The sequence below is a fragment of the Gorilla gorilla genome, chromosome 17 (assembly GCF_029281585.2).
Source record: "Gorilla gorilla gorilla isolate KB3781 chromosome 17, NHGRI_mGorGor1-v2.1_pri, whole genome shotgun sequence".
Lineage (NCBI taxonomy): Eukaryota > Metazoa > Chordata > Mammalia > Primates > Hominidae > Gorilla > Gorilla gorilla.
In genome coordinates, this window is record NC_073241.2 from 43,367,557 (window position 1) to 43,391,230 (window position 23,674).

The following is a 23,674-nucleotide window of genomic DNA, read 5'->3' on the forward strand; positions in this document are numbered from 1 at the left end:
ATGAATATCAGCTCAATGATGCACTTAAGAGATATGAAAATCAGTGCTACTCTGAATTAGGAAAACACATCACTATGATCAACATTAACCAGAATGGAACATTACTTTCTTTCTCAGCTGGAGACTCACTCATGACTAAACTTAACCTGAGTTTTTACTTTCACTGCACATGGTCAGGTCTTGCTATAATGACTTAAAATCTTGAGGGGGAAAAACTGGGTTATGACAAAAATCAAATGTTTCTATTTATGCATTTCTTGAACAAACTCCTAACTGAACCTGCTTTAAGCATAATTCTGTACTTCAATATATTTTAAGAAGACCAACCTTTTGAAAATTTTGAGTCAATTAGAAAATATGGCTTCTCCAATACCCTCTTTCTTTAGTTAGCAGCCATGAATGGCTGGTCCAAATTCAATTCCACATGGACACTTGAAACGGGACCTCTCAAAGTGTGCTGAAAACACTGCAGAGCAGTGTAGGTGGCTGTGGGAAAGATAGTGTCTCTTAATTGTTTTAAATCTGTACCTTCTCAAAGGATGGTGATGTACACGATTTATATAAATGGACTCCCTAGAGTCACATTCTATCAATGTTCTATTGATATCCTAGAATAAATATGTTATGGTTTGAACTGTGTCTCCCCAAAAGACAAAATGAAGTCCTAACCCCCCAATACCTCGAAACGTGACCTTATTTGGAAATAGGTCATTGCAGATGTAATTAGTTAAGATGAGGCCATTACATATGAGGTTTAAACTGCAGTAGGGTGTGCCCTTAATCCAAGTGACTTGCATCCTTATAAGAGGAGAAGAGACATGGAGACACAAGAAAGAACACCATGTGAAGATGGAGGCTGAGACCAGCTGAGGAATGCTGAGGATTACTGGCATCGCCAAAAGTGAGGAGAGGGGCAAGAAGCAGGAGCTTCTCTCACAGCATTCAGAAGGCGCCAAGCTTGCTGACACCCTGATTTTGGACTTTCAGCCTCAAGAACTGTGAAAGAATCATAAATGTCTATTGTTTTATGCCAGCTCATTTGTGGTACCTTGTTAGGGCAGCCCTAGGGAACTAACAGAAAATATTTTAGAACAGAGTCAGTTCTTACAGTATTCTCCTAACATTACCAGCAAGGACCATGAGAGCAGGAGTTCAGGAAAAGATACAGAGGGATTTGGATCTGGGTGGGAGCCAAGTCCCAGGCTCATTGCAGCCAAGACTGTACTCCTAAAGTTCGCCTTTGATCATCTATGTCTTATTTCATCCAGCTCCCCAGAAGCCTCTCCCTATACAATACGTTGCACACTCTGACATTACTTACCGATGACTGCAATAATCTTATTCCTCCTATAACTTTCCACAGCATTGTAGCTGTGTATAGGAGGCCCAGGCACACATTCTGAATCATCAGCTGGTCAGGTCCCTCTACCATTCCTTTATGTGCCACATTGAAAATGTCAAGTTTGAAGGATAGTTCATGACCAACATTATACATAAATGTGGTGGATGTCGCCAGAGAAGACTATATAGGGAGTTAATGGAAGGGAAAATAAATTATTTTTCTTACCATTCGTCTTGCCGAGGGTGATTTTTGCAGTACCTTTGAAGTCTTGGGGCTTGCAGTCTAAAAGAAACACAGTCTTTAGGAATAATGTTGAGAAAACAAGCATATGTTGCTTTTGGAAGTGTAAACTGGTACAATCTTTATGGAGAACATTTTGGCAATATTTATAAAATTATAAAATGTATATGCACTTTAATCCAACAACTCCACATCTATGCATTTATCCTATAAATATACTTCATTTGTGAACAATGATGTATATAGATGTGTGTTCACTGACACACAGATTGTAACAGCAAAAGATCAGACACACACTGTTCACCAATATGAGATTGCTGAAATAACTTCTTGTGTGTCTATGGAATAGCACGCAAAAGAAGCAGAGAAGCAAAGGTGCTGGCTTTGTGGACTGATATAAAATAATCTCCATGATTTGTTAAGTCAGTAAAGCAGGATGCAGGACAGTGTTTCCTGTATGCTACATTCATGTTAAAGGGGAAAGAACATACATTGATATTTGCTGGTAAGCAGATAGAGCATCTCAGAAGGTTTATACACCTGCATGTTCCTGTACACACACCCTGCCGTTGGTGATACTATTTGTCTCCAGGAGGGGAAGTCAGAGGTGGCTGATTTTTATTCTATGGTCTTTCCTGACTTCTAAATTTATAACTTGTTAATGAACTGTCTATTCCAATCAAAATTAAAAATTAAAAACACAATATAGTGGCTGGGCATGGTGGCTCATGCCTGTAATCCCAGCACTTTTGGAGGCCAAGGTAGGGAGATCATGAGATCGGGAGATCTAGACCATCCTGGCTAACACGGTGAAACCCCGTCTTTACTAAAAGTACAAAAAAATTAGCCGAGCGTGGTGGCACATATCTGTAGTCCCAACTACTCGGGAGGCTGAGGCAGAAGAATCACTTGAACCCAGGATGTGGAGGTTGCAGCGAGCCGAGATCGCGCCACTACACTCCAGCCTGGGTGACAGAGCAAGACTCCAACTCAAAAAAAAAACAAAAAACAAAAAACAAACAAAAAAGCAACATAGTACAATAGTACGAAAGAAAAACTATTTCTTTGTCTTTAAGTGTTTGCTTTTATGGTATTTATAACCTTTATAAATACCATATCTTGGTTCTATTTACAATAAAACATTAAAGTGACATTGATATAGCAATGTACAGTTTACACACACACACACCATCAGTCCATCCTAATGACAGCTCTATGAAACAGATAGATCATTATCTGCCCTCCTTCCCAATTTATAAGATAAGAACATTGAGGCTCAAAAAAAGAATGTAGTTTGTCCAGGCTCTTACGGGTAGTAACTGACAAGGCGTGACCTGACCTCTGTTCCACACATTTAATTATACTGTTATGGTTTTCCAGAGTGAAAATGGCTGCCCCTCCATAAAAGCAATGGATGAACTGGCAAAAACTGTCAGTATTGACTCTTAGAATTCTGGATACAAATCCAGAGGCTTCAACTAGGGGAGTGCTTAAGTAAGAGGAAGAGCTGTGTGTCATTTTTACTTATGCTTTTCCATCCCTGCTCTCCAGTTCAGTGATAGCCTTGAAAATAACAGCCTGCATTTCTGGCATGGGTACTGGCAGGGAGCAGAATGGACCTCACTCAAGAAGTCTAACGATTTGTTCTCATCTGCCTGGTGACTCCCTCAAAGACTGGCTCAAAAGGCTTGCCTTTACCTTGCCTAACTTGGAACTTGATGGGTGCTAAAGGGGTGTAATGTCAAAAATATTTACAGGCAAGTGTTTTTGTCACAGCTGCCTGATGCAGTGGATCAGAGGAAATTGAGGAAAACAAGAGATAACTAAAAAGCTTGGGAGGCAAGGCTGGAGACTGAGATGCTTTGGAAAATAAAGGCTGTAAAAAGCCTTAACATATTCTTGAGAAGATAAAGGCCACATGATTGAGAAACAGCTGAAAACGTAAACTTCTGGCTGATCCTCAGGTTCTGTGCAAGCAGGAAGCGAGGGCTCAGGCAGAGTTAGAAACTGCTTGGCTGAGTGCTAAAGGTGTGCCCCAGCACACACACTGCTCATCTGCAAAGACTGGGAGGTTTTTTAGTTCCAGACATTTAAGAGAATCTCTGTCTAATCATTAGTTATCATTAACCTAATGGAACACAGACTTCCATAGCCACACAAAACAAAGAATAGACTTTACAAAATCAGTTCAGGAGAAAAGTCATGAAGCAAACAAACAATAGGTACAAGAGCAGAAGCAACAAACCCTGAGGAGGGAGAAGAATCTGATTTCCAAAGTTGCTACATTATAATACTCAAAATGTCCAGTCTTCAACAAATAGCTGTTAGGTAAAAAAAAAAAAGTCAAGGAAATATTGCTCCTACACAAGGAGAAAAAGCAATAGTTTCTAAAGAAACTAAGGAAGTCTAGACATTGGACTTACTAGAAAAAGTCTTCAGGCTGGGTGTGGTGGTTCACTCCTGACATCCCAGCACTTTGGGAGGCAGAGGCGGGCGGATCACCTGAGGTCAGGAGTTCGAAACCAGCCTGGCCAACATGGTGAAACCCTGTCTCTACTAAAAATATTTAAAAAATTAGCCAGGCATGATGGCAGGCACCTGTAATCCCAGCTACTTGGGAGGCTGAGGCAGGAGAATCACTTGAACCTGGCAAGTGAAACTTGCAGTGAGCCGAGATGGTTGCAGGACATCATGAATATACTCAAACACACTGAATTGGTATAATTTCAAAGCTTAAAATAGTGAATTTTATATTATGTGATTTTTTTCTCAATTAAAACAAATTTTTTAAAATTTCATTTCGAAATAAAAGTATTGGTTCTACTTGATATGAAGTCACTTTGCCTATCATGAGTCAGAGAATAAAGTCTTTCATCATGATTATGATAAATCAACAACACTCCCTCCTGCCTCACTGCCTTGGCATTTACTGTCCTTTTCCCTGGACTTTCTCTCTTCCTCCTTTCACAGTGGTATCCATCCTTCAAGATACAACTCCAGCCAGGCACACTGGCTCACATCTGTAATCCCAGCACTTTGGGAGGCTGAAGTGGAAGGGTCACTTGAGGCCACGAGTTCAAGACCAGCCTGGGCAATACAGCAAGACCCCCATCTCTACAAAATTTTTTTTAAAAGTTAGGCAGGTATGGTGGTATGCATCTGTAGTCCTAGCTACCGGAGAGGCTCAGGCAGGAGGATCACTTGAGCCCAGGAGTTCGAGGTTGCAGTGAGCTATGATCATGCCACTGCACTCCAGCCTGGGTGACAGAGCAAGACTCCAACTCTATAAAAAGAAATGTAGCTCCAGGAAGGACACAGTGGCTCATGCCTGTAATCTCAGCACTTGGGAGGCTGAGTCAGGCGGATCATCTGAGGTTAGGAGTTCAAGATCAGCCTGGCCAACATGGTGAAACCCTACTCTACTAAAAATACCCTGTCTCTACTAAAAATACAAAAATTAGGCAGGCATGGTGGCGCATGCCTGTAGTCCCAGCTACTTGGGAGGCTGAGGCAGGAGAATCACTTGAACTCAGGAGGCAGAGGAGTAAGACTCTGTCTCAAAAAAAAAATGTAGCTCCAATGTTGCATCCTCAATTAAGCCATCCACAGTCTCCCATGCTAGAGCACATTCCTTGTCCTCTGCATGGCCCTGGCACAGCTGGCCTGGTGCTTCCCTACTGGGCCCCTGGGGCTCTCATATATATTTGTCTCCCACATTAGGTGTAAGTTCCTTTGAGGGCAAAGTAAATTTCAAGTATCTCCACATCCTCCTCAAGGTTGAATGCAATGTCTGGCACTTGTGATCATCCTCAAGTTAGATAAAAGCAGTAAAAATAATTCTTCTAAAACTTGTTTCCATTATGTGCCTCCACACAAATAACTGTGTTAAAACAAAACTCTGAATTCCTTGGAATGCAATGAATTTACACAAAATAATTTAAGGATTAGCTATTCCTTTACTAACCAATCAATGAAGAAATCTCTTTTCCCAAGTATTAGACATTTGGATACTGGATTGCCCTTAAATCAAGTTGACAGGGACTAAAATGTTGACTTTCAGCTTTTGCGAGAACCATTTTAGCCTTTCTGGTGGGATATCAAACAATCTTCCCGACTGAGATATTTCAAGAACTTTAACCAAAAAGCACATAACTCTCAACAAGATGCAAAGACCATGGTACTTTGTTATGGACCCACTTTCCATGATGTTTATAGTTACAACACTCCCTGATCCTCGAGAATATAAAACGCTTGGTTCTAAATGACAAGCTACTTTGTGCCCCCCTTTGAGGAGTACAAACCTAGGCAGTGGACAATCGCCATGCCTCATTTGCTGTCTTACCTCCCGCTCGAGGGTCTTCCTCCTGAGCAGCTTCCTGACACTTGGGAGCTGCTTCTTCAACAGCATCGTGGCTTCATTCATTCTTCTTACTTGGGTGATTAAGAAAGACGGAACCTGGAGAAGAAAAATAGCTTGGACTGGATGGAAAACACTTGAATTCAACCTCCCTAGCAGATTCTGTCTTCGGGCATGGCAACTTCTCCCAGTCACTCGGTATCCTGGAGCCAGGAATGGTGGCATTGTCCTTATAAAGTTTAGAAAAAATTACGTGAATCCCTGTTTCAAAGGGAAACTGTGTTGAAGAGCAGCCCTTCCAGAAGGTGTAAGGCTGTCACAGCCACCTGGGGTTATCTTCTCATATTTCTTCCCTATGACCAAGGGAGTTGCCCAATCATGGAGGCTTTATGTTTCCTGGGGACATGGACTTCTGAGGAGGACCTGTCATCACTATGTCACTCACCTTCCACAAAATCTTCTGGTACTTAAGCATTAGGCGGATGATGTGGGCCGCAGTGTTTGCTAACAGTAATTCTTCATAATCAGAGTGTTTGCTTCTACTGAAGAAAAGGTTTGGTGCCATCACTGTAGAAATGTTCCACAGACTCATTCGGTTTTTTGATTCATTGGCAATCACTTTATTGAAGAATGTCATGAGGGCCTAAGAAGAAACAGCATCGTGTCATACAATTGTACACTGTCAAAAGTGCCCCTGACTGCTATCATTCATTCTATTCCCATTCACTCTGCTGCCAGAGAACTGTCAGAAGTATAGAATGGTTAAATGTACCAAGTTTCCCCTCTAACTGGTTAAAAGTACTGAGAAGAAATGTGAGCAGTATATTCAACTGTCTGCTTCATAAAAGTAGCCATTTTAATGGATTTTATTATATTGCAGTTTCTATAAATATGGTTTGCATTTTCTTTTCTTTTATCCTAAAAGAGTCTGACAAATGTTAAAATTAAATATAAACCGGGAAGAGAAAATGCTGCAGTTCAATAAACATGAAAGGTTGTTTTGCTGTGAAGGAAGAAAAGTAATTCTGAAAAATACCCTTAACTTAAAGCATTGCTGTTGAAAACTATTTACAATTTCCTAGGGAAAGGAAAATCCATTTAAACAACATAAGTATCTCATTCCTCAGCCCAAATGTAAACTCAACTAAACAATAAAAAAATTGAATTTTTGGGTGCTATTTTTCTATTGCTTTTCAACTTTGAAATTGACAGCTGACCAAAAGCAAATGTTTGTATGCAGGTCTTCTAAGCATTAAAAAAAATAAAGAACTGAGAAAGCTTAATACAAGTTTGCTGTGCTATCAAAGTATAAATACTAAATTCACCAAGATGACTGAAATCCCCAAAAGAAGTGCCCTTTGGTTTTCCAAGTTTGAATTCCACTGTACAGTATTTGCAATGAGAAAAACAGCACTAAATAGTAATAATAGTTAACATTCATTTGAGGGTTTGCTATGAGCCAGGCGTTACTCTTAGTACTTTATATATATTCCCTCATCATTATTCCAAACCCTGTGAGGTAGGTACTATTATTATTTTACAGATGAAGAGACCGAGGTGGAGTGCGGCTGAGCAGCTTTGCTCAGCTTAAGTGGCAGAGCCAGGATCTGAACGAAGGGAACCAATTCTTCAGCTAGAGTTCTTGACCTCTAACCCACACCAGCTGCAATCCTAGCTCCAGTCACAATTTAGAATAAAAAATTAGAGAGACACAGAGAGAGAGAGAGAGACAGTGCATGTGTGTAACATCCTCACCAGTCCCGTGATGTTCTGGTGGGACCTTTTGTTAGAAATGTATTGAATTATTTGATAATTGCTGAATCCTCAGTTGTATGAAAGGGTAGATGACATTTTGACTCAGATATTTGATACCAGATGAATTTTTTTTTGATAAAAGAACACTGTGTAGACAAAGCCAAAAAACAAGCTAATAAATTTTCAGTTTTTGAAAAATTATTGAATTATATTAGAAAAGGACATTTTTATGTCATAGCTGATCTCTGTCCTTGCCTCAAGGATATATCCAATATGACCGACATATATTATAATTGACATAGATATTTTCGCTGTGTAGGAGGAAGGTCCTTACCACACTGAAATGTCTGATAAGAGGCAGCACTAAGAACCATCTTTGTTTTCAGCATTATGTTTACTGGCCTCAAAATTACCATCTCTTTTCAACTCATCCTTATCTCAATTTCATTTCAAAGATTCCAAATACCTGTTGTACTTAAAACAAATCTCCTATTGTATATAGAATGATTATCCAGAGAGCAAGAGAAACTTTGATTTTTACCAACATACACCAAAGAATGAATGTGAAATAAAGAGAGAAAAATTGGGGATGAAACTATAGAATATGATTCTATCAAATGTTCTATTATATATCAGTGGAGAAACCACTTTTCTGCTTCATTTTCCTAATATGTAAAATGACCAAATTCTATCGGATGATCTCTAAAATTCTGAAATTCTAGAACTATTTAAATTGAATTATTTTCACAAATTTAAAAACGTGAACATGCTAGAAATTTAAACCAGTGATTTCAAATTCCTCCCTGAGGACGCTCATCAGAGTTTTCTTTCCACTTCAGTACACCAGACTAACATGAGTAGTTGAGGACCAGCAATAATAGAGTCTATTTTACAAGTTACATAATGGTCTTATTGACTTCTGACATTGTTCTATTTAAGCCTTCATTTTTGCCTCTTCTCCTACTCCTAACACCTTGCCCAATGCCTGACACAGGATAGACAGTCAACATCTCTGGGATGAATGGAGTGAATGAAACTTAACGTTTAAGAACATACCGCCCGGGCGTGGTGGCTCACACTTGTAATCCCAGCACTTTGGGAGGCTGTGGCAGGAGGATCACTTGAGCCCTGGAGTTGGAGACCAGCCTGAGCAACATGGCGAAACCCTGCCTCTGCAAAAAATGAGCTGGGTGTGGTGGCACATACCTGTAGTCCCAGCTACTTGGAAGGCTGAGATGGGAGAATCACCTGGCCCTGGGAAGTCAACGCTGCAGTGAGTTGTGATCGTGCCACTGCACTCCAGCCTGGGTGACAAAGCAAAACTTTGTCTCTCAAAAAAAAAAAAAAAAAACAAGATACCAAGATCTCCACTCTTTCTTGTCTTCCTCAGGAGAAGGGCAGTGGGAGCACAGAAAGGCCGTGTGTTTGCAGCATGCTCAGGTGGCTCAGTGAGCTGTCATCTCCACTTTCATTTTCCTATATGAGCCATGTCCTCTGAGCAATAAGAGCCCCAGGACAAGCTGTGAGGTGGACACGACGTACCTGAGCTGCATCTCTGTTGGCATCAGGCAGCGCCATGACCATGAGGTGTAAGGCTTGAAACTGTACTTTGACGTGAGGCCCTCCTAACAAGAAAACAGAAATAGTCATACATTTTAAATAACCCTGATGCATCCTGACAGCATTTCTTGCTAGCATCTGGTGGCACGGGAGGGCTCCTGACAGCTTTTGGTGGTAAAGACTCAGGTTTTGTGCCCAGCAATGTAAATTTGTTCACTTGGACAGGAGCCTCTGTCCATCAACTCCCTTTTCCCATCCCATGATGCCATTGTTGAGGCAGGTGGCCAGTGAGATCCTCAGAATAATTCTGGATTTGGATAGCACTTCCCTTTCAAAGTACTTTCGCAGACCTTCCCTTCCTTTAATACTATAAATAGAAGTGAAGCTCACTCAATACAAGAGAAAATAAACCTTGCTTCCATATAATGAGGCAGAAAAGTATAAGTATTAGGAACACAGATTTAGAACCAGGTTTCAATCCTGGACTACTATTTAGTCGCTGTGTGACCTGGGGCAGGTTATTTAATCCCTGTCGCATCTACTTTATTATCTGTAAAATAGGAATAGTCATTGTATCTACCTCACAGGCTGTTATGAGGATTAAATGAGTTAATATATGTAGAGTGTTTAAATCAGTACCTGTACATAGTTATCGTTCTACATATTTGCTCTTGTTTTTATGATCTATGACACTTATTCTAGATCTTCCATGGACACTTAGGGAAGGTGATGACTGTAGTTGGATCTTTGGAGATTGTTGAGTATTTTCTTCCTCAATAATGACACAAGATGGCGCCAGAGGGTTGGCATTTATACTCAGGGATTCCATCCACAGCTGGATAATCCACGACCAGCTGTGCTGAAAATTTAGAATACACCAGAGAATCTAGGCTTTCCTTTGTCCCTCTGTATTTTCTTCAAATTGGTGTCTTGGTGGGGAGTTCTTGGAGGAAAGCATTATGTTCTGGAATCTCTGGGGAGTTCTCAAGTTGAAGGAAAATCTATTTCTATTCAATGGCTGGAAGGCAGTCAGCTGCTGGTGAAGTTAACTGAGCTGTATAGCAGTGGAAACACTTGTGACAAGCTAGTAGGTTACTGGAGCTGTGTGTGCTAGAGTTCACGAGTAGATGACAAGTGTATACAACCAAGCAATATGGGGAGAGAGGGAGGATCATATTGTTGAAGAAAAATCCATGTGTGGATTTGTGGATAACTTGTATCAAATTTATAATGACGCAGGTCCAGGATGTTACTGAAAACAGCAAATACACATTGCTGTGAGCTTGCCTGAATAATAGAAACTTTAAGAGCAAGTCTCAGTGCAAAGCATTTAGGGGCAGACAAGACATTATGTTACTGCATAAACTGCAGGCTGAGGACTGTCTCTAATCTTCCAACGCAATTTAAAAAAAAAAAACAACTCTGGGGAAAAAAAAAACAAGAGATGCAGATGTAGGCTTGGGACCACTGTGTTTCCATTAACTTCAGAGAAATTAAGAAGCTCTTTTAAGTTAAGTTTAATTTGGCAAATAATCCATTTTCATTTTACTTAGGAAACCCGGCCCAACACAGTTTTGTGATTAATAGTTTTGTAGTTAATTCATTTAATACATCCCAGTCACAAGTATTCTCTTTCCTGAGGTCATTATTTCCCCAGAAAGTTATTAAGCATGTAATGAAAGCATCTGAGGCTTGATTGATGATGATACTAGTCCTTTAATTTTACGGTCAAGTTTGGGGCCAAGTTTGAAAAGAGAAAGTAACGACATTAGTGGAAAAGGCTCTGTGTTCTCTGAGCTCCATTTGAGGGTATTGAGAGGGACAGCTTAAACACACACGCACACGCGCTTGTTCACAATCCTCCCCTTCAGAGAATCTTGTTACAACTAGAGCTTACTTAGGTGGCAAAAAGGCCGTTATTTCCTGCTGGTAGCAGGCCAGAACTCTGGGTTTCCTGCAGGGTTTGCTGGTATCAAATCAACCACCTGCAATATAGTATTTTTCACTTTCAAAGTCATACGAAGGAATGTGGACTCTTTGTGAACCCTTTCAGGATATTTCTCAGAACCTCTCCCTTCAGTGAAATGTACTGGCTGTAGTCAGATAGGCAGTAATGATGATACAGCATGCAGTAAATGCTACACAGAAGATAATTGGTCTCTGAAAATTACAACATCACACAGTGTTTCTGAAAATTACGAAGTCATACAGATTAGGTCTTTAGTGAAGTATTTGGGTAAAAGCACAAAAACTATAAAGTATGTTTTGTAACTGACAGTCAGGGAATCATTTGGCATGGTTTGAACATAAGGATTGAATATTTTGGAGGATGAAAATTAATATATTCATATACCCTTCTTAAATATGATTCTCTGAACAGATCTGGAATTAGAGGTTTGAATCCTCCTTGCATAATTCAAACTACCAAAAAACAAAAACAAATGAGTGATCCAGAGATGGAAGGTCCTAATTCTGGTATAAACTTCACCCAAATCTCTGGCTGACCCACAAACCATGCGTGTGTGGGGTAACACGGCGAAGGATTGAACAACTGAACAGACAGTTGAGCTCCTGCCCAAAAGACCACTGGCAATTTGAGCCCAGTCAAGCAAACTGCCGGCTTAAAAGAGCAACAATAGTAAAAGAAACCAAACAACATTCCTTGGAGAAATACTTCAGAATCCATAGTCTCCAAAGACTATATTCATAATGTTCAGAATAAGCTTTAAACTTACTTGACATACAAAGTAACAAGGAAAGTGTAACCCATCCTCAAAGAAGACAGAGACCAACCCTGAGATAACCCAGGTGTTGGAACTGCCAACAAGGACTTTTTTTTTTTTTTTTTTTGAGACAGAGTCTTGCTCTGTCGCCCAGGCTGGAGTGCAGTGGCACGATCTCGGCTCACTATAAGCTCCACCGCCTGGGTTGACACCATTCTCCTGCCTCAGCCTCCAGAGTAGTTGGGTCTACAGGTGCCCGCCACCACGCCTGGCCAATTTTTTGTATTTTTAGTAGAGACGGGGTTTCACCTTGTTAGCCAGGATAGTCTTGATCTCCTGACCTCGTGATCTGCCCACCTCAGCCTCCCAAAGTGTCGGGATTACAGGCATGAGCCCCCGCGCCTGGCCGCCAACAAGGATTTTGAAGCAGCTATTGTACCTGTGCTCAATGATGTGAAGGAAAATATGATTATAATGAATGAAAAGATAGGTCACCTCAACAGAAAAACAGAAAGTATTTTAAAAGCACCAACTGAAAATTCTAGAACTGAAAAAATACAATGTCTGAAACAAAAATGAATGAAGGAAATTAGTAGCTCTTCTCTCTTTTTCAGCAAGTTTTTCTCATTAAAAAAACCCAGTAAGCTTACAAAGAAAATAGATACTGGTCACAGACAGCATGTGAATTAAAGCTTACAAAATGACTGCCTTGCCTACAATATTCTCTTCTTTCAAGACACAAAAGATTGTTTTATGAATCTGGTTTAGTTAAAACATTCAAAGATTTAGAACCTACATAATTTTTAGGACAAATTTTGCCATACAACTTAGGATCTATTATTTTCTTTCATTGTAATTTTTATGATTTTGTAGTTCTGGCCAACCTGAGAAGGTTGTACACTGGCAGATACAGACATCACCTGTTAAGTTCACACAACATTTTAAAATTTAAATTAGTGGCTGGGCCAGGTGTGGTGGCTCACGCCTGTAATCCCAGCAATTTGGAGGGTGAGGCAGGGAGATCACTTGAGGCTTAGGAGTTTGAGACCAGCCTGGCCAACATGGCGAAACCCCGTCTCTACTAAAAATACAAAAATCAGCCAGGTGTGGTGGCGCACACCTGTAATCCCAGCTACTCAGGAGGCTGAGGCAGGAGAATCACTTGAATCCTGGGGGTGGAGGTTGCAGGGAGCCAAGATCGCGTCACTGCACTCCAGCCTGGGCAACAGTGCGACACTCTGTCTCAAAAAAAAAAAAAAAAAAATTAGTGGCTGACACTCTCAAATTAAGAGTTTTCGCATTAAAGCCTGGATTTGGCTCTCAGTCTGGCACAGCAACCATTACGGAGAACCAAGCAGTGGTCAATGTCTCTAGATGGGGTGTGTCCTCTCAGTTTGGACACAGACCTTTTTGGTCCATGTAGAATCAACATTTACTTAGCATGCTCATACATATTTAGATTTGCAATGCCTGAACTCCCCAGGTTAACAGTTAAAGCCCCCACTATGTACCCCCATTCTACTTTTCCAAACTTTTCTCTTGTTACATCCTCCACAATATTCAACCTTTATGCTCAAACCATGCCAAATGATTCCTTGTCAATTACAACACACACTTTATAATTTTTGTGCTTTTGCCCACATATTTCACTTAAAGGCCTAATCTATATGACTTTGTAACTTTCAGAAACATGATGTGACTTTGTAATTTTCAGAGACATATTATCTTCTGTGAAGTATTTATTGCATGCTGCATCATCAGACTTAGGACCTCAGATTTAAGAAAGGCAGTGATGTTGTATTTTTTGATGCATTATCACACACCAGGCTCTATTCTAAATGACTTCATTCAATATCCACGGCAACCCTGACAGGTAATTATTATCTGTAATTTACAGATGTAGTAACTGAGGCTCAGAAGGTTTGATTGCATGGCTAACAGATGGTTGCACAGGAATCCAAATCTCAAGAGCCTGGTCTTTCTGCAAACCCCTCTGCCTTTTAATGATTATAAAACCCTAAACCAGGCTTAAGTATATAAGTATGTAAGTAGGTGACTGCTTTCCATCAAACTTAATATTCCACCAAGCACTGTCAGGACACAGCAAATCTATACATGAGCACATTTGATTCAGCATCTCTCTTCTGCTCTCACTTTATTGACATTATATCTTAGCGTATTCACATTTAACATCTTCCACCTACTTTCCATTAGACTGATGAAGGCAGGTATATATTCCACAGGGAAGAGAGAGGTGGGTAGTTCTCTGAAAAACGCTTTCAACATTACTGCAGCTTCTCTATGGCACATTTTGTCCCATTTAAATTTATCAGCATTAAACTTGGCATCAAGTTCTTCACGGTATTGCTGTAAATCAAGGAAAACAGTCAGTATTCAATGCATTTTTACCACCTGACCCCATTTTCCCCTTCGAAAACTGTTCTTATATAAACTGTTTTTGTAAACAGACTGGTAAGGTAATGTCTACCAAGAGTAATTTTTTTCAACATGATTAAGGTAAATAGCTATGTGAGGATGAATTTTTAAAAACAATTTTCTAAAATATTTAAAAAATAATGTTGATCTTGAAATAATTTTCTAATTCTACACAAATATAGAAGTTCTCTACTCTGATCACAGTTTCATTTCTGTGGTTTTGGCAGAATACCACTATTCCCACATGATAAATACACTGTTAGATTCTGACAAAGTCTCTGTTCCCCCTCTTTTCATAATCCCTTCTGCCATCCTCTCTTCTATTTCTAAATTAGATCAAGAAGGTTTGCCTCTCAGCCAGTTCACAAACAGAATGAGAAATATCCCAGTAAAGTAAATCTGACCTCGCTGCAACATGCAAACCTATGACATCTTCCTGGAGCAGTGACAGCAAAGTTTTATTCCAAGACAGACACATGCCTTCCACATGTTTGCATGCTTGCCCAATCCTTTGTAAGGTTTGGAACACTGCGCAAATACTTTTAAAAAAACCTCTAAGCCTCCGTAAGTTCTACTTGGCTAACAAATTTTACATTATGAATTCATCTGATTATCAATGCCACTCAGGCTTCATGTTTCTTTTCAAAGGCAAACTCATTTTTTACTGCTCCTTTGAACTACAAGGTTTACCTATAATGCCAGCAGTTATAGTCAGTCTCCCAGCTGACACTAACTGCTCCAGAAAAGATACTTAGAAAGGGAACTCTAAAAGCTCTGTTTCTTTAAGACCTCTGCTTTATTCTCATGAGAAGCCTAATTCTTCTGGCCTTGAGCATGCACAGCCAGAGTCAGTGTGCACATCTGACCTTTTCCTAATAAGGATTAGCTCATTAACCAGCCAGACATAATCACTCTCTTGGCTCCCAGAGCCTGAAAACTGGAGGTCCCTGGCAGCACAAGTTTCTTGCAGAGATACACATGATTCTGATGCACCCTCTAACCTCTACTGATAAGATCAAAAGGAGATTTTCATCTTGTCCTGGAGAAGCTTTCAATCTTATAGGAATACTTTGGCTAATCAAGAAACCCTCTGGTGATAAATACACTTTACAAAACCTTAAGCATAAATATAAAGTTCTTCCTAAAATGAAAGAGATAGAGTGGGCTCTGAAAAGAGGATGCATGAGATCCATTCTTTGCCTTTCGGTGTCCTGTAATCTAGTGGGTGGGACTATTTCATGAGCTGATACGACTAATTTAGAGTGCACATGCTATAAGAAAAGTCATGTATTGGTGCTATGCAGCCAGGAAAGAGAAGAGTCAAACTCTGCTAGGGGCAAGTCTTGAGGATTACAGGGAATAGGAAATAGAAGGGGATCCTGCTCAAGCAGTGATACAAATGCCAGCAGATCCAGTGTGTCTGGGGAACTCCAGTTCATTCAGCCTTGCTGGTGCATCTAGGGCAAGGAACAAGGCTGGAGAGCAGCGAGCGCCAGTGCTAAGGGGACTAGCCTTCACGCTGTAGGCAATGAGGCAGCCTGGAACATCTCTAAGCACGGGAATGGCAAGGGTAGATTTGTCTTTTCTGACAGCCAGATGGAAAAATGATTTGGGGCAGCGTGGAGCTTGGCATAGGTCGGGTGGGTGGAAGCAAGTGACAGGCAAAGAACCCGGTTATCAAGCCACAGCACCACTTCCAGGGAGGGATAACTAAGGACTAATCTGGATAAACAGTTGTAGGATAGAAAGGAGAGGAGGCATTGAAGAAATGCCCAGGAGGGAAAATTCTCAAGAATCAGTGATGGATTGAATATGAGACTCAAAGAGAGAAATAATCATCCGAGATGATTTTCCAAGACGATTTCCATCTGATTTGTAATGGGCAGATGGCAGTGTTGTTAACAGGAAAAACACAGGAGGAGGAGTAAGCATTTCCCATCAGTCGCCTGGTACCACTGCAGTAAAGCAAAGGGGACATTGTTTTCCAAGTGCACAGGAAGCACCAGCGAGAGGAGAAGAATTCAAATTCATTTTCCACATACCTCTGCAAAGGAATCTATCTGAATCACAAATGTGGCCGTCCTAACCTGTGAGTAGTTCCCAGTCACCTAAGGGGCAACAGGGCACCAGGGTCAAGGGCAGGTGCTACAACCAGATCCTTTAGGCTTTTATCCGAACTCAGCAACTGACTAGGTTATGGTCTGTGCTTCAAGCTTCTCAATGTACAATGGAATATTAAAACGACATTCCGAAGATCAAAACAAATAATATCATGTAGAGCTCACACGGCAGGGCCTGCCATGCTGACAGCTCTCAATAAACACCGCACTGGCTGCTCGCCCCTCCCCCACTCTCAGGTCTATTCTAACCTGCAGTGTCATTACTATGGGAATCCCACGCGTATGCGGTGTGACTGTTTAGGGAATAATACCGCGTCATATTGTCTGGATGGCTAGTATAAAGCAACACTGAGAGAAATAATGTCTTTTTTTGGTTCTGAACAGAGCTGACATTTCTGTGGTGGCCCCAATGTGAAACCACGTCAACCGGGTATGAGTTTACCTTGCCAAAGATGGGGAGCACTTAGAGGTTCAGAAGCCCTGTTTTTCTGACCCCTGTTACTGAGAGCACTAGGCAAGGATGAGAAGTCTTGTCATTAAATCTCCCTTCAGCAAAAATGCAATGTGCCTCTATTTTGGAGGTAGTTTTATACAAATGCAAATGACCAGCCTAAATAAGCCAGGTGAGGTAATTATAAAACATTTAGAACAGCCTTGGAATGATTCAAACTAGTCAAAAAAGAAAATCTCGCATGTCAAACAGTCTGCCTCTTTCCATAAAATATATTCCCCGGTGTTTGGCTCAAATTTCTGTCATTTTTGAAAAGAAAATCATTGCAAACACCAACCAAAGCATTAAATTGGTTCCAAATGAGCTGAGGCCTCAAGTCTGGGACTTGGCCCCACAGCTGCGTGTTCCCTGTTTGGCTAAAACCAGCAGCTTCCTCCCAGGGCTGCTCCCCTGTCAGCCTCCCCAAGCATTTAAAGCACAAAGCCAGGCCAGACCGTTCACAGTAATGATACACTAGCGGACCACAGGGCTGGTATCATCGACTTGGTTCAATCCGAGGATAATTATAATGGAGTTTTTAGTAGTTTAGTGGATGAATTACAAAAAAGGAGGTAGTTTAAATAAAAAGTTTGAATAAAGGAGAGGAATAAAGAACCCTTTAATGCATCACGTTTCAATGTCTTTCTAACTGCAGTGTTTCCCGGTTTCTGTTCACTTGCCCAGATTTCTTTCATATTGGCCTTCCTAGGGCTCAAACCATGAAAACATCTGGATTACATTTTCCACTAATAAGTGATGGAATAAATAGGCTGAAACTACATAAAACTCGGTGGGGGAGAAAAAAGACTGACCTATATGTGGTTCAGGAATGCATGTGCCTATAATAACTTTCTGAAGGAAGGATTAGCCTTTGAGAAGCATTTTTCAGTGGAAGATTAGCCAAAGAAAGGTAACTGCTGCTATGACGTTAAACTTTGTGCACATAAGAAATGCCCTGTAATGTTTTTTTTCAATTATACTTTAAGTTTTAGGGTACATGTGCACAATGTGCAGGTTAGTTACATATGGCTACATGTGCCATACTGGTGTGCTGCACCCATTAACTCGTCATTTAGCATTAGTTATATCTCCTAATGCTATCCCTCCCCCCTCCCCCCACCCCACAACAGTCCCCAGAGTGTGATGTTCCCCTTCCTGTGTCCATGTGTTCTCATTGTTCAATTCCCATCTATAAGTGAGAACATGCGGTGTTTGGTTTTTTGTCCTTGCAATAGTTTGCTGAGAATGATGATTTCCAATTTCATCCATGTCCCTACAAAGGACATGAACTCATCATTTTTTATGGCTGCATAGTATTCCATGGTGTACATGTGCCACATTTTCTTAATCCACTCTATCATTGTTGGACAATGCCCTGTAATGTTTTCTCCTTTCGGTGATTTAGAAACAGGACATTTAAATCATATGCATTATGCATGTTATACACCCATGCATGCATGTGTACACATGCACATACATACACACACACACACACATACACACACACACACACAGAGGAACCAGTAAGAATATGTGCAAATACAGTTTCCCAATTATGGACAGAGGTTTCAAGAGATGGAATCTGTTTCTGTTTAGGAAATTTCTTTCTTTCATTTTGGTTCTCTGACTCTGCAGATATAACCAAAGATTTAACCAAAATAAGTAATGGTTTTCATCCTTACTTGTAGGATACATTTTTTTAGAAGAGTATGTAAGAACCAAACACACGAGAAAAGGAGACAGAAAGCAGATGCAACCTAGAAAGCATAAACCTTAAGGAGCCGTTGGGCATTTCCCTGCCTTCCACAAGAACTTGTGCCAGCATTCAGCCAACTCCACTCTCAGGGAAGTCGTAACCCCTCAACATGCCCGGAGCCCTGATGCCCTGGTGCCCTGCTCCGACCTCGCTTCACGGAAGACCTTGCCCTCACATGCAAAAGCCCAGGTAGCCGACTCTCCCAGCTGTGGGCCCCTTCTGGATGTGGCTCAGCCATATTTTCTGCAGGAAGCCCCAGCCCACGACGGGGTGAGGCATGGGTACCAGGGCCTTGCCAATTCTGCCCAGCACACGGCTCCTCCATGGTTAGGAATTGTCTGACCTTCACCGTGGTTGGAGCCTCACCCCAGCCAATCCTGGTTCCTGCCCCTTTCATCCTGCAGAAGCAGTACCGCCGTGACCCTCCTCCGCTCCTCACCCATCTCAGCATCTGCTTTCTGGAGGATCCAATAGACACAGCCTATCTATTCTCAGTTTCCACTTAGAAAAACCTCTTGTCACACTTCTATATAAAAACTCTGAGACTGATACAAATAGAATTTCCCAAAGCATGTACCAAAATGAATTAATGAAGAGATGCTGTTTTGCCTCTACAAATGTCTTTTTGATAAACATTACCGCATTGGTTTTCCCCTGCCCCTGAGACTGTTTGCTCAGGGATCCAGCTTTTAAAACTGCTCAGGTTTTCACATCTGCAAGCCAGGGAGTGATCCAACCACAGGAATGAGCTCTCCATGGTGTACTGCCTACCCGCAGACACAGTGGGATGTTTTGCTGGATTTTTATGAGAAAAGCTTTTCTTTTCTAATAGTTCTTTGCTTTATTGTACTGTAGAGTTTGCCACCTCATGGAAGTAAGAAAGCAAAAGAATAAGATTCACACTGAACAGCTGGTTTTAGATGTGGACGTTAACGTTACTGTAAGTGGAACTGGGTTTTGGAACTGCTGAGTGAATATTCTAGTGGTTATAGCCATTGCCACAAATTCCTGTAAGAGCTTTCACTAAAGCGAGAGCCAAAGAATGTTTAAACCAACGAATGATGGAAATAAAGGCTCATATAACATTGGCTTAGTGAATTCCACGGCTGAGAGGAGCACAACAAACTAAGGTGTTTAACCTCCAAAACAGCGGTGAGACGTTTCAACTTTTCCAAACTAAACGCAAGCAGCAGTTTTTGATGGTGAATTGATGTGCTATTTCATTGTTGTTTTTGGTTTTTTAATGTTTCTGTTTTGATTTTTAAAATTCTGGATCATGAAAAAACTCTGGAACAAACATTTTACCACAGGTACCAAGGAATACTAGGAAAGACCAAGTGATAATATCTAATAAACAACAACAAATATCTGGATCCCCGATGCTTGTGTGAACTGGGTCTAGCTAGCTTAGAACTCTACCTAGGAAGAGACAAAATGTTCGGTACCTTGACTTTAGCAGTACATCCTGAAAGTCGAAAAATTCCTTCAGATTCCAGACCTGATTCCTCAACTTTCTCAAAAAACTAGAAAGCAATGATATATTACCAGAATAAGTACCTCTATATGATCATAAACATATAAAACAGTAACAATGATGACATGAATCAATAAGTTACCAAGCATATATATATTTGCCTGGCACTTGAATGCTTTGTTAAATGTTCATAACCATCCTATGATGTCAACGTTATCTTCCAACATGCAAATGAGAAAGTAGAGATTCATAGCAGTTATACAACTTTCCCAAGATCAACCTCGTAAGTAACGGCACTGACTCAAGTTCGTGCTCTTAACCACTCTAAAATTATACATGCCTCTTAACCATTTTTAAGATCTGATTACTATAACTCTTTCTGCAGACTGATCAGTAACAAGAGATTCTAAATCTACTGTCATTGGTTGCAATCACTCTGACTAAGAAACTATAGGAACTCTAGATGTCTGATCAAGGAGTTTAGATGGGGTAAAGATTAATAGCTTTCGTGAGTTCTCAGGATGGTGATAGGTGTTAAAAAAGTAATAAACACTACCATTTATTGTGCATTGATTATGTGTAAGTTCCTATTCTCAGTCCTTTACCTGCATTAACTCATCTAATCCTCACAATAACCCTATTGTACTGCTAAGGAGACTAAGGAGAACAGTTTGATTCACTGTAATAAAGCACCTCACAGTGCTTCTCTGGAAAGGATATAACTTGGCCAAGTTCACCCAGTAAGAAGGGGATCCAGCATCTCTGCTATTTTCCTTTCAAGAAATGATGGTGGATGGTACCTGGAACTAAGGTAATTCTTCTAGGTATGGAGGCAAACAGATATTTAGGAAGAAGAAACATGCCTGTAAGAAAAGCGTCTCTTGTAGGAGTGGGAGAGTACTATCTTGAGGTGTCGTAGCGAGGAACACTTAACATCCAGTAGTAATAACAGCTAACACGTTGCTAATATGATATAAATCCATATTTAGTTTAACTAGCATTTATTGAGTACTTTCTATTTGCTAAGTTCTACGCTAGATTTTTGTACCTACACAGTACTATAAACTCATGTGCTGAATCGTCTTTGATTTTAATATTTTAAACTCTGTCCTTTACATACAGGACAAAGACAATGCTGGTTTCAACTCAATGAAGGAAAGAAAATCTCAGCGTCACCATGGACTCTGGATTTTGCTACTGCTGCTTTTCCCACTCCACCTTTTGCTGACTGTGTGTCTTGGCTAAGTTTTCTCACTCTTCTATCCCTCAGTTGCCTCATCAGTAAAAGGGCAGTGGTAACACCAGCCTCTTTGGGCTGCTCCGTGCTGACTAGACGTGGTATTACATAAACAGCACTGGCACAGCCCTGCCTAGGGAAGTCACCCAGAGAGGGCCCGTGTGTACAAAGGTGTTGCTTGTATCCTCTGGCCATCTCGGTGCCATCTTCCTGGCTCCTATCTCCAGCCAATCAGTCACCTGACTTGAGAAGTATCTCAATTTGAGGCACTGGTAGCAAAATATAGGAAGCTAAACAAGTGATGTATGATTATCAGTGTCAGGTAAGTATATGTTTCCTTAGACAATATTTTTAAATATCATTTAAAAACTCAATTTAAAATTCCACAAAATTTGTGTTAAGGACTAGGAATTTTAATTGTGCCACTGGATGTCACTGTTGAATAAATGCACACTTAGGTAAAAACCAGTATAAATTGCTGGCTATAAAACAACATGACTTAAAAGCAAATCAGGTATTCAGCAACAATAGTCACAGAGATATTAGCATTTTATAGTTCAGATAATATCATTTTCGAAACCTCCTTCCACCAAAATTATTCTTTTTGTCTAAATGTATCCTATCTGCCCAGACACACCGGAAAATGACTGGAACATGCTGGTTTTTAGATTTTATTAAACTTGGTTTGGAAAATTGATAAAATGATTACACATATACACATTTTTAAAACCCAGCCTATGCTATATCTCAGCAAATATTTGCTGAGATATAATCAAATGCACACACAAACACATTCATATGCGCAAATAACATTTGAAAAAATATTGGAAAAAAATGTAACTGTTCGTGCCCTGGGTCAGACCATCTGTGTCTGTCACCTGATGTGTTATAGGCAAACAAAATGTAACAGGCTCCAAAAGAATGCAGCAAGGCCAACTGGTCCAGGCGCCATGGGCCGTTATGTGGTGCATGGAATAAAGCTGAAAATCACCAGGGGCCTGAGTCCTAATAGGGCAATAGTGTCTTTAAATATAAAAGAAAATTCATTTGTGGGTTTACAAAGCGCCAAATCATAAGCATGAGGCTCTGTGAATTCCCCTTTCATTTGCCTGCTACTCACTTTTTGTAATACCAGGGGAACTTTCACTCCAGGGTCTTTCTTTCGGTCACTGTCCAGGAGGACTGTAAGTGGAACTCCAAAAATCCCATTGTCTTCATTGTGAGATAGTAAAGGGGGAAAGAAAAAAGAATTAGAAAAGCATTATCTTATTCCACTGTGTCAAAGTGTTAAAGCCGGAAGCAATCAGTCTTCTTAGTTACCTCGTCCTTTTACTTTCTCTGTTTTGTTTCTTTTCAGTTGAATTCCAAAGGCATCAAAAAAGGCAGTCAATTCAATCAGAGAGAGATGGCGGATTTTCTTCATGTCTTCAGCAGACAGATCTCCTGCTTCAGTTAAGCCAAATCTGGTTTTCTGAACAATAAATTTCTAAAACACACAGTGAAGGTATTTAGTTTTTATGTCAAAGGAAAATTATTATGCGTTCACTCAAATGCCACCTGGACACTCTAAATCTATGCAGTAGAACGTGTTCTTTGGAAAACATCTCTAAGGAGCATGCTGCATCCTAGAAATATGAATATGTGGTTTAGAACAATGTGCAGATCACTGCTATGCTAATTAGAAGCAAAACAGCAGTCTAAAGTATATGATAACATTGCCATTGCAACTGCGGCAACTGCCTTCTTTATAAGGAACACCCAATATTGTCAAACAACATACATGTCAGACACCACATGGAATGCACACACCATGGTGCTTAATTGGAATAAATGTGACACACACATACCAGGAAACACACCTAGGTATATCCCAGGAGAGCTCTAAACGTATGTTTTTTTTTTCCTTCTTGGGCAGTCAATCTTTAAATCAAGGTTTATCTATCTCATACTGCACACTTTAAGAGACTTTTAGTAATCTCCCAGTTTAAACTGATTATATATGCTTGCTGAGACAACAGTTATTCTACCATAAAAATTAAATTTAAATGATTCCAAATTCTTAAAAAAGCAAATACAGAGAAAGTGCAAACAATCCTACTATGATTTTGAAGACAATGATACTGACATATTCTTCATTTTCACACAAGAAACAAAAGACACTAAAACAACAACAGCAGCAAATCC

The 23,674-nt window shown here is 40.4% G+C and overlaps 1 protein-coding gene across 10 annotated transcripts in view; it reads right to left on the bottom strand.

Annotated features, from left to right (window-relative positions):
• ARHGAP28 (Rho GTPase activating protein 28) overlaps nt 1-23,674 on the bottom strand; it is a 230,260-nt gene that overhangs the window by 19,210 nt on the left and 187,376 nt on the right. For 8 of the 10 annotated variants that reach the window (XM_055368447.2, XM_055368448.1, XM_019014248.4 and 5 more), the window contains 8 exons: nt 22,811-22,976; nt 22,611-22,702; nt 20,225-20,302; nt 14,182-14,344; nt 9,237-9,319; nt 6,385-6,582; nt 5,925-6,038; nt 1,568-1,624 (listed from right to left, as the gene is read on the bottom strand). In XM_055368447.2, the coding sequence (XP_055224422.1) occupies nt 1,568-1,624; nt 5,925-6,038; nt 6,385-6,582; nt 9,237-9,319; nt 14,182-14,344; nt 20,225-20,302; nt 22,611-22,702; nt 22,811-22,976 (951 nt within the window). The remainder of the gene's footprint in view (nt 1-1,567; nt 1,625-5,924; nt 6,039-6,384; nt 6,583-9,236; nt 9,320-14,181; nt 14,345-20,224; nt 20,303-22,610; nt 22,703-22,810; nt 22,977-23,674) is intronic. The other 2 variants (XM_055368444.2, XM_019014246.4) reach the window with 1 other exon arrangement.